General features: G+C 36.7%; 1 protein-coding gene across 2 annotated transcripts in view; it reads right to left on the reverse strand.

Moving 5' to 3' along the window:
- PKN2 (protein kinase N2) overlaps positions 1–12125 on the reverse strand; it is a 150966-nt gene that overhangs the window by 93169 nt on the left and 45672 nt on the right. For both annotated transcript variants that reach the window (XM_024255727.3, XM_054531629.2), the window contains exon 2: positions 779–1079. In XM_024255727.3, the coding sequence (XP_024111495.2) occupies positions 779–1079 (301 nt within the window). The remainder of the gene's footprint in view (positions 1–778; positions 1080–12125) is intronic.

Raw genomic sequence — 12125 nt, forward strand, 5'->3', positions numbered from 1 at the left:
CTATACATACTGATGGGTGAATATTGGCACAAATATATAATTTTTTATCTGGAAGGATATACAACAAAAAGTAATGTTACCTTTAAGGAGACGGTCTAAGAAAGAAAGAGGTGGGTTTTCAATCTTTACTTTCTGTACCATTAAAAAAATTCCAACATAAATATTTATTAATTCTATTGTTTAAAAATTATGTTTTTATATTGAAATCATAGGTTATATTTTCCTCTTATTTTCTATACTTAAAGAAAATAAAACTAATGTGTAACAGTTTTTCCTATTATGTTTTTCTTTTTTGAACACTATGCCTAGTAGTTTACTTGTTAATTCAGTTGCTTAGAGCACAAAGAATGAAGGCCATAGGTTTGACTAATTACATTTGCAAAGAATAAAACTATCTCTTGTTCAAAGAACACAGTTTTAACTTTAAGTCAGCTGGCAAACTTGTGCTGTTGATTACAGGATGAATCAGGTAAGAGCATGTGATTGACTCAATATACAACATTAATACTGGAGACTCACTCTAAGTAATGTCCTACTGACAGAGAGTAAGAGAGAATACATTAGGGTTATTAAATTCTAAGTAAACATTTCAATTTCCATACCTATCAACTCCTGCCCTTCTGAACAGAATATAAATAAGACCTTAACCAAAAGAGAAAAAGTCTCTGTACTTTCAGAAAAGCTAAAAACTATTCATGTCCCAAAACTTACTATTTCCTAAAAAGATACATTTTTTTATTAATATACCATATAAACATCAAATAAAGCACTACTATACCTGTAATATCTTCTGGATCTGATACAACAATATGTGCATTTAATTCCTGCAGCTTGTGATGTAGTTCTTCTAATTTTTTATTTGATTTTTTCAAAATGTTGTCTACGTAAGCCAAACTTTTTTTATCTGTTGTGACTTTCCTCAGATTTTCAGCTCCTTCTTTGATTTTCAGTTCTTTCCTTATTTCTCTCTTAATTCGATCCTTGATATCATCCAATTTCTGCTGCACCATTGTATCTGAAAAGTCTAATTTTTGAACAGCACTCACGTTCTCAGAAAACGGAAGACTTCGGGAATCCCCCTACAGAAAAAATAAACATACAAATGTGGGAGTTTAGGAGAGTTGGCTGCTCAGTAAATATGCAGTGTTTTCAGCCTAAGAGTCTTTCTTGATTACATTACATTTAACTATATTTAATTATCTCCTTAATAAGCAATAGACCAATTACTTACTTTTATTATAACCATACAAAATCATAAATTCAAGAACTCACTGGCCTCTCACTAAGTAGCATTACTTGACAAATACATTTATATTAAAATAAAGTGAACACAACACATATACACACAAAGGCTGTGTAAAGATAGCGGATTTTGGTATCTTAGGAACCCAGGTTAGATCCCAACCCCTGCACTGTGAACCTTGAGCAAGTTACTTAACTTTTCAAATACTCAGTTTTAATAGTCTACAAAATCTAAATAATAATAGTAGCCACCTTTTAGAGATACTGTGATAATTCACAAATATTGTAAATGAAGTTCTAAATACAAGTACTGGGTCACTGTAGTCACTTAATAAATAAAAAGTATTATTAAATTCTATAGGTAAACACTAAAAGCCCAGACTTCATCACTACATAATATATTCATGTAACAAAACTGCACTTGTATCCCTTAAATTTATACAAATAAAAAAAATTCCATAGGTCAATAATTTTATCTTCTGTAAGAAACTTCTTAAAAATAAATGAATATTGGCAAAATAGATACCTTTAGGACCACTTTTTAGCTAATGAATTAAATGTACTAGGGCTTGGGAAAACTATATTCAGAACTCCATTTATACAGTTGTTCTTTGGTATGTGTGGGAGGTTGGTTCCAGGATCCCACATATACCACAATCTAAAGATGACCAAGTCACTTATATAAAATGGTTTGGTATTTGCATATAATCTAAATGCACACCCCATACTTTAATCTCTAGTTATTTATAACACACAATACAAGTGGTATGTAAAAAGTTGCTATGCTGTATTATTTGTATTATTTTTTATTTGTTTTTTTCCCTAATACTTTCAATCTGCAATTGGTTGAATCTGCAGATGTTGAATCCACAGATATGAATGGCCAACTGTATATTTCAAGGCTAAGTACTCCAATTGGTAATTTGGTTGACTCAGTACAAAAGCACCATTACTTGAGAACACCTCTAAATTGTGTTGTATTGATGGAAGCTAAGACAATACACAGTACAGTCACCTTAAAATGAAAATCCAATCAGTTAAGCACAGCTAATCTATATTTACAACAACTAAAGTTATGTTCTAGCTATTTCTATATCATTTACTGTTTCAAAGTCCATTACTATAATACCATTGGATTTAAAATGTTTAAATTCTGAAACACAAGAAACCAAAGATAATGGTTACCTCTGGGAAGGAGACTTGAGTTTATGAAGGACATGGAAAAGAAAAAGACACACTGTGCAGCCTTTTTGTACCTTTGAATCACAGACCTAATTAATGCAAAGATTTTCTTTAATTTTTTGAGAATTCCTCACACCCATATAAATAAGTTGATGCAAATACTTTCTACATTCATTCTCAATTTCTAAAAATTATGTATCATGCAAAATAGTGAAAAGGGTGAGCTTACGGGTGATATGGGATCTCGTCTTGGTTTTCTTATCAATTTACCTTGTGCCTGCAGGTATATTATGCAAAATATGAAGTAGTTGATTTCTATAAATCTTTTTTTTTTTTTTTTTTTTTTTTCTGGTAGAGATGGGATTTTGCCATGTTGTCCAGGCCTATCTCAAACTCTTGGACTAAGTGATCCTCCCAACTTGACCTCCCAAAGTGCTGAGTTTACAGGCATGAAACATGTGCCCAGCCTGTTTCTAGCTAAGAATTCCTTTGAAACTCCAACAAAAAATAGTACAAAGAAAATTTCTTGTTGTTATGTATACTTACCAGGTTCCACAGATCCTAGGTTAAGAATTCCTAAAATAGGTAATCTACACCTGTTAGAAGTTGTATTTCTGATCTGTCACTATACAGATAAACAATGATCTTCTACCTGAGCCAAAATACTGTCTAGATTTTTCAGTATTTATAATGGAATATAAGTCCTACGATCCATTTGGTTTCCAAAGTTTAAGTGTCTACCCTTGGCAAGTTGTCAACAACACTAGCACATGTCTACTGTCCAAGAATAAAATCCCAACTTCCTATTGTCTAGTTTCAGGTAAAGTGGACTGAGGCAAAAAATGCTTAGATAAAAAATAGTTTAAGCTAGTTCCATTCCTCCAAATATTTTTGTTTCAATCCTTACACATTTATCAGAAAACACTTTATGAACTGCTTTCACAGATTTGTTCTTTAATATTATGTCCAAAGCCAGAGGTCTGTAAAATTTCCTTGTTCATGGTACTCTTAGCATCTCAGGAAATTATTCCTTATTTCTCATGGGCCAGAAGAAATACCTAACAGTTTCGTTTACTGCCTACTTCAACTCCCATTTCTTTCCACTTTGTTCCTTAAACTCCAATCATATCAAATTATAAAACTTTACTTCAAGAAATCATCTCTCTTGGCTCAGCCACTAAGCATGCTGCACCTTTGGTATGCACCATCTCTCCTTTCCCCTGCAGTTATCTCTTTCAAGTCTCTTCTTGGCCCTGTTAACTTTTACTTTGTTTCAAAGATCAAGAACAACTCTTGCTGGAAAATAATTTCCTGTCCAATGCCTTTCTTTATAATTTAGTTGAAAGCCTCTCCTGTGTGCTCTGATATTGTGTACCTTATTGAAACAATTACCCCCTTTTTTTATCTGACCACTCTTCAAAGACTATGAGCAATTTGAGGGCAGGGCTTATGCTTGGCAGATTAGTTTGGTTTTTTTTTGTTTGTTTGTTTGTTTTTTAATGACTTGTCCATTATGTTATTTAATATTCCTCCTTTACAATTAAGGAAAACCTGTCACTGCTGAGGAACTCATGCTTCCCTCTATCTGATAAAGAGAATTTGGAGAAGAGACAGAGTCAAGATGGCTGAATAAGACTCTCTAGCGATTGACTCCCCACAGAAACATAAATTTGAACATGATCTATGCATGAAAGTAACTTCACAAGAGCCAAGGAACCAGATCAGAGATGACTGTATCTGGTTTTAGCATTACTAAGAAAAGATCAACTGAAGAGGGTAGGAAAGACAGAAGTGCAACGCCTGAATCACCTCTCCCCCAACTATAAGCACAGCACAGAGAAAGACACAGCCCACTTGGGGTAGGGAGAGGGAAGTGAGTGCAGGACTTCTGACTTGTAGCTCAGCAATGGGCCTGCCATGGTGAAACCCAACACCAGGCAGAACCCCACGGCCCTTAACCCCAGACCAAGCTAGGCAGACAAGGACCCATCCTGATACTATGTGGAAACCTGTGGCCTTAGTGTGACAGACTTGTGTTCCGGCATCTACAGTAGCCTCAAGCCATGAGTGAACTTCAGCAGCAGGAAGGCTACAGTGGTATGGGCCTGGTTGGTGCCCCGGGGATGTAGTAGTCCTGGTGGCAAGACTGGGACCCCATTATCCTTCTTCCAACCCTAGGCAGCACAGCTTGGAGAGTGCCTCCATCTACTGGGGGAAAAAGAGGGATATAAAAGCAGTACTTTGATCTTGACTCAATGACAAGTCTGCCACGGTAAAACTCCACACTGGGCAAAATCTGATGGCCCACTGATCCCAGGCTGGCACCCAAAGACCATGCCTCTGAACTCACTTCAGTGTCAGGCAGAGAGACATGGCCTCGGTGGAACAGACTCGGGGGTACATCAGTACTGTCTGACTGCAGTGGACTTGAGCCACAAATAAACCTCAGCAGCAGGCAGGCTATAGTTGCACGTGTCTTGGGCATATCCCTGTGCTGTGCTTGTCTTGGCAGCTATGGTTTTCAGGTGTGACCTAGCATTACGGTGGCCGTCCTGGCCACAATACTGCCTGCTCCACCCCTTCCTTCAACCCCAGGCAGCACAGTGTGGAGACACTGATGCTTGAAAGAATGAGAGGGGAACAGGTACACAATGTTGCTTTGGAGCATGCCATGGTGAGGCCCAAGCAATGAACAGAGTGACACAGTGGCTAACGTGTCCTGGCCCCAGGTGGAACCTCACACACCCAGTGAGACAAATTACCCTCCAGTCTCTCCCCTAGTCAATCTGGGCCAGAACACAAACCAACTGTGAATTCACTGCAAACCTGGGCTTACGGTGCCATCTAGTGCTGAAACAGTGATAGTGGCTCAAAGAACACAATAATCGCCCTGCTTAGAATTTCTGGAAGAACAGAACAAACCACCACCAGGCTTTGAATGGGGAATAAACAGCTAATCCCTTAATGTTCAGATGTTGGGGCAGGCCAAAGGCATGAAGAATATTCAGGGGTCGGGCACAGTGGCTCACGCCAACAACTGGGAGGCTAAGGTGGCTGGATTACCTAAGGTCAGGAGTTTGAGACCAGTCTGTCCAACATGGTAAAACCCTGTCTCTACTAAAAATATAAAAATTAGCCAGGAGTGGTAGTACATGCCTGTAATCTCAGCTACTCAGGAGGCTGAGGTTGGAGAACTGCTTGAACCCGAGAGGCGGAGGCTGCAGAGAGCCGAGATCATTCCACTGCACTCCAGCCTGGGAAACAGAGTGAGTGAGACTCTGTCTCAAAAAAAAAAAATTTTTAAGAAAGCATTCAGGAACCATAATTTCATGAAACAAACAAAATAAGGCACCAGGAAACAACCCTAAAGTGATGGAGATGTGTGATGTCTCCGAGAATTCAAAAGAGCTGTTTTAAGGAAACTCAATGAACTTCAATAAAACACAGGGGAAGAATCCAGGAATTTATCAGAGAAACATGAGAGATTAAACAAACTGAAATCCTGGAGCTGAAAAATACAATGAACAAAATGAATGCAGTAGAGAATATCAACAGCAGAATCTAACAAATAGAAAAATCTGAGCTTGAAGACAAGCTATTTGAAAACACATAGCTGGAGGAGAAACAATTTAAAAAAAGGGTAAAAGGGAATGAAGAAGTTTACAAAACAATGCAACAGTATCAAAAGAGCAAATATTTGGGTTACTGGGCTTCAAGAGGGAATTGAGAATGACAAACGGGTAGAAAGCTTATTCAAAGAGATAATAACACAAAACTTCCCAAAACTAGAGAAAGATACAAATTATCCAGGTACAGAAAGGTCAAAAGTTACCAATCAGATAACAGCCCAAATAAGTGTACCCCAAGAAATACCATAATCAAATTCTCAAAGATCAAAGACGAAAAGATTTTGAAAGCAACAAAAGAAGCAAATAACATATTAGGAAGTTCCAATCTGTCTAGCAATAGACTTCTCAGCAGAAACCTTATAAGTCAGGATGAGTGAGATGATATATTCAAATTGCTAAAGAAAAAAAAAAGATGGGGGGGGGGTGGGCTGTCAACCAAGAATACTGTACCCAGCACAACTATCCTTTAGAAATAAAGCAGAGATAAAGACTTTGCCAGACAAATGAAAGCTAAGAGAATTTATCATCATCAGATATGTCTTACAAGAAATGTTAAAAAAAAAAATAGGCCAGGAACAATGGTTCACATCTGTAATCTCAGCACTTTGGGTGGCCAAGGTGGAAGGACTGCTTGAGCTCAGGAGCTCAAGGCCTTCGGTGGCATACCAACACTTTGACTCTACTAAAAATGAAAATTAAAAAATCAGCTGGGTGTGGTGGCGTGTGGCTGTAGTCCTAGATACTTGGGAGGCTGGGGTGGGAGGATCATTCAAGTCCATGAGATCAAGACTGCAGTGAGCCATGATCGCACCACTGCCCTCTAGCCTGAAGGACAGAGTGAGACCCTGTCTCGAACATACAAGCAAACAAAAAATGCTAAAAACCGTTCTTCAAATGAAGAAAGGGACTCTAATGTGTAACAAGAAAACATCTTAAAGGTATAAAACTCACTAGTAAGTATACTGGAAGACAGAATACTATATAATACTATAAATGTGATACATAAAGCACTTGTATCTTTAATATGAAGGCTAAAAGACAAAACTGTTAATAACTATTTTAATTTGCCAAGAGATGGGCAATATAAGATGTAAAATGGGACATCAAAAATTACAAATGTGGGAGAAAATGGAGTTAAAATGTAGAGTTTGCTTTTTATTTCTTTTCCTATCTTTACAATCAAAGTTGGGTTGCTATCAGTTTAAAATATCTCATTTTAAGATTTTTTTCATAAGCTTCATGGTAACTGCAAAGCAAAAACCTATAAGAAATACACCAAAAATAACAGGGAAACCATCAAAACACATTACTAGAGAAAATCACCTAACCATAAAGAAAGACAAGAGAACATAAATAGCCAAAGTAATCTAAAGCAAAAAGAACAAAGCTGGAGGCATCATACTACTTGACTTCAAAACACATTACATAGCTATAGTAATCAAAATAGCATGGTACTGGTATAAAAAAGACACACAGATCAATGGAACAGAAGACAGCCCAGAAATAAATCATCCATCTACAGTTTATTAATTCTTGACAAAGGTGCCAAGTACACTCAATGGGAAAAGGGCAACAAGTGGTGTTGGGAAAACTGGATATCCACATGAGAGAATGAAATTAGATTCTTATCTCTCACCACAGACAAAACTCAACTCAAAATGGATTAAAGACTTAAATGTAAGACCCCAAACTACAAAATCACAAGAAGAAAATATGGGGGAAATATAGGGGAAAGCTCCATGTCACTGGTCTAGGCAAGAATATTTTGGACAAAACCTGAAAAGCATGGGCAAAAAAAGCAAAAACAGTTTGAGCATTCTAAATCCAAAACTCTAAAACGCCCCAAAATCTTTTTTTTTTTTTTTTTTTTTTTAAAGATAGGGTCTCACTCTGTTACCCAGGTTGGAGTGCAGTGGTACAATCATTGCTCATTAGCTACCTTGAAACATTGGGCTCAAGTGATCCTCCCACCTTAGCCTCTCAAGTAGCTAAGACTACAGGTGGGCTCCACCATGCCTAGCTGATTTTTATTTTTTGTAAAGACAGGGTCTTGCTACATTGCCCAGGCTGGTCTTGAACTGATGGCATCAAGTGATCCTCCTGCCTTGACCCCCCAAATTGTTGGGATTATAGGCATGAGCCACCATGAAACCTTTTGATTGCCAACATGATACTCAAACTAAACGCTTATTGGAACATTTTGAATTTTCAAAATTTGATTTGGAATGCCCAACCACTAAGTATAATGCAAATATTCTGGAACCTGAAAAAATCCCAAATCCAAAACACTCTGGTTATAAGCATTTCAGATACAGGATATTTAACCTGTATAGACAAATGGAATTGTATCAAACTAAAAATCTTCTGCATAGTAAAGGTAACAATCAACAGAGCAAGGATGCCAGTCATAGACTGGGAGAATACATTTACAAACTACACAACTGATAAAGGGTTAATACCCAAATATAAAGAACTCGAACACTCAATAACAAACAGATAACCTAATCAAAAAATGGGCAAAAGGCCTACATAGACATTTCTCCAAAAAAGAACATACAAACAACCCACAGGTGTATGAAAAAATGTTCAACATCACTAATCATCAAAAAATGCAAGTCAAAACTACAATGAGATATCACATCACTCTAGTTAGAATAGGTACTCTCAAAAAATCAAAAGATAGCAGGTGTTGATGAGGGTATGGATAAAAGGGAACCCTTATACACTGCTGGTGGGAATGTATAGCCATTATGGAAAACAGCATGAAGGGTGCTCAAAAAATTTTACACAGAACTACCACATGATCCAGTAAATCCCACTACTGGGTATATATATCCAAAGAAAATGAAATCAGTATGTTTTACAGATGTCTGCACTCCTATGTTTATTACAGCATTATTCATAATAGCCAAGATATGGAATCAACCTAAATGTCTATCAAAGAGACTAACTATTTTTATGTTTCTTGTTACATATTCCCAACTTTTTTGTACCCATTAACCCATCTTTCCCTATCCCTTTTTCCCCGCTCCCCTCTCGTCCTCTCATAACTACCATTCTACTCTCTACCTCTATGAGAACAACCATTTAGATTCCACCTGTGAGTGAGATCATGTGGTATTTGTCTTTCTGTGCCTGGCTTAGTGTCCTCTAGGTACATTCACGTTGTCTGAAATGACAAGATTTCATTATTTATGACTGAATAATATTCCATTGTGTATATATATTTTATTTATCCACTTATAAGACTTCATTAAAAAAGTTGGGAATATAAAACAAGAAATTTAAAAATAGTGTTTCTCTTTGACATAGAATTATAATTCAAGATTTATTATAATCTTGAAGATTATAAGATAATTAGAAATTTTTGTTATATAGAATGGTCAATTCAATAATTTTAAAATTAATCAATAATATGTTCAATGCACTGTATTGGGCACAGACAGACTCCCTTATAAAGCTTACAAATATCAGGGCTTTAAACCAACTTTAGAAAAGAGAAAGTTCAGGATGCTACCTAAGTGTCATAACAAAAGAATTTCAAGTCAGCTAGCGAATAAAGAAAGGTTTCCCTTATTTGTGCCCTTGATTAGTTAACAGCAGTATATGCAGCTGATATACTGCTGTGTAAACACACTTTTATTTCAAGTTATGTTAAAAATAAGAACTTTAAAAATAGAGGGAAAGACAAGAGGGATTTCCATTTTATTTTTCAAAGTTTTCCATGTTTTCTCTATTTTTTTTGACAATGAAATTTTCTCCACTTCTTTTTTAACCTTGTCTAATAAGGAAAAGACATTATTTAAAAGAGACCAAAAGAACCAAAAGTAATATTAACTTTATTTCAATTGTGGAAAATGTAAAGGCTTATAATCATATCTTATACTACATTATATCTGCTACTTAACCTTGCCACTTTCATTCAACCCAATTATACTACAAGGGACCAAACTACAGACTACACAGTACATTGTAATTAAATTACCTCATGTGCCAGTCAAGTATTTCAAATACACAAATGTGATAATATGTATTTGATAAATACAATGACTTTTACTTTATACAATAATGAAATTCTTATTTTTAGACTCAAACATAAACTGACATTTTCAATTTAATATACTTCAACAAACTCACAGTAAAGTTAAGAAAAACACTGAAATAAGAACAAGACCAGATTCAAAGAACAAAATGAAAATGGACTGTCACTCATGACCAAGTACTTCATTTAGGGAGAGACAGGAGAGGATGTTTACTCCTCACTAGCCCAGTTCCCAGAGTAGTGAAAAAGCTGTTACTCTCTCTACATCTGACCTGATAGATGCCAAGAAATGTTAGAGTACCCATAAAAACTCACTGGATACAATGATTCATATACTATGTTAGCTAGAAGGAATTTCAAAAACCATTTAGTCTAACACTCTTGATTTTAGTCTTGGGGAAAGCATGCTTAAAGCAGCTAAGCAACTAGCTGTCAGAGACCTGGCTGGGTTCAGCTTACTAGTCTTCTGACTCCTGGTAAATTGCTTTTTTATTTACTCTATACCATCTTCTTCGAGGGGCCCTCTGAAATACCCACTTATCTATATTTGAACTACATCTTGACCAGATTGATTTGCATTAATAGATATTACCTGCCTTAAGCCAGGGATATTGGCAGAACACATTTCTTCTTCTCTAATTTCACCCTAATCCAACATTCTGTGCCTCAAAAGGAGAGTGCTCTCAACTAGAAAGCAAGAAACCAATTCAAACACAAGCCCAGTGCACTGGCTATGCAATTCAAGCGTATTATCCTATTTATCTGTACCTGTTTGCTCATCTATCTTTTGGTTTCCCTATCATACAAGGTTTAAAAAAAAACTTTATTCAAAACATGCATTGAGTTCTATGCAATGAAATATAAAGATAAAAATGACCTGATCCTTCTTTCTTTCTGGTATTCAATTTATTAAAGAAGACAGACATGAAAACCAAATATAATTTGAAAGAGCAGCAAAGGCTTCACACAAATGTAGGCCATATTGTGTTTTTTGTTTGTTTGTTTGTTTTGAACAGAAGGCTCAGTTAGAATGTTGTGTTATGGAAATAATGAAGCATTTGGCATCAGAATGACCATGTATAAATTCTGATACTGCAATCATGCTAAAGCTTCGATTTCCTCATCTGTGAAATGGAATTATTATAACTGCCTGACCATATTATTTTTAAGTCTCATAACGGCCATGCCCACTGAAAAAATAAGCTTTCATAGCAACAGTACAGTTTCTGGCACATAGTTGGTACTGAAGCAGATAGTGCTGGGTGCCTACGTAATAGCATCCTCCTATTATCCTCACTTAAAAAACAACAATAAAAAGGAAAACCTCCCATTTTGTTAGATGAAACAATGTCTACACCTAAAATTCTCACTTCACCAGGTTCTCCTGCAGTCAGAAGTAACCATATTACCAAGTTTCATCAAAGAGAACTAAATCCAGGATTTTGATGAAAGCTTTTACTTCTCCTTTTCTATTTGACTGGAATGCAGACCCAAGGCCTGAAAGTACAGCAGTCATCTTGTAACAACGAGGAACAAACAGGACAAAACCCAATACACTAAGGATGGCAGAGCAAAAAGAGAGAGAGCCTGGGTCCCTGATGGCCTTACTGGGCACTGCTATACAAGCCCTAGACTGGCTACCTTTATACTTCTTGTTTCTGGGTCCCTGATGGCCTTACTGAACTGCTACACAAGCCCTAGACTGGCTACCTTTCTACTTCTTGTTTCAGATGGAAAATAAATCCCTATTTGGTTAAGGCAAGCTCATATAGGGCCCTGTAGGCCATATAAAGACTGGTGTTTTTCTTTTTCTTTTTTTTTTTTTTTGAGACGGAGTCTCGCAGGCTGGAGTGCGGTGGCACAATCTCCGCTCACTGCAAGCTCCGCCTCCCGGGTTTACGTCATTCTCCTGCCTCAGCCTCCGGAGTAGCTGGGACTACAGGCGCCCGCCACCATGCCCCGCTAATTTTTTTGTATTTTTAGTAGAGACGGGGTTTCACTGTGTAAACCGGGATGGTCTTGCTCTCCTG

The sequence above is a fragment of the Pongo abelii genome, chromosome 1 (assembly GCF_028885655.2).
Source record: "Pongo abelii isolate AG06213 chromosome 1, NHGRI_mPonAbe1-v2.0_pri, whole genome shotgun sequence".
Classification (NCBI taxonomy): Eukaryota; Metazoa; Chordata; class Mammalia; order Primates; family Hominidae; genus Pongo; species Pongo abelii.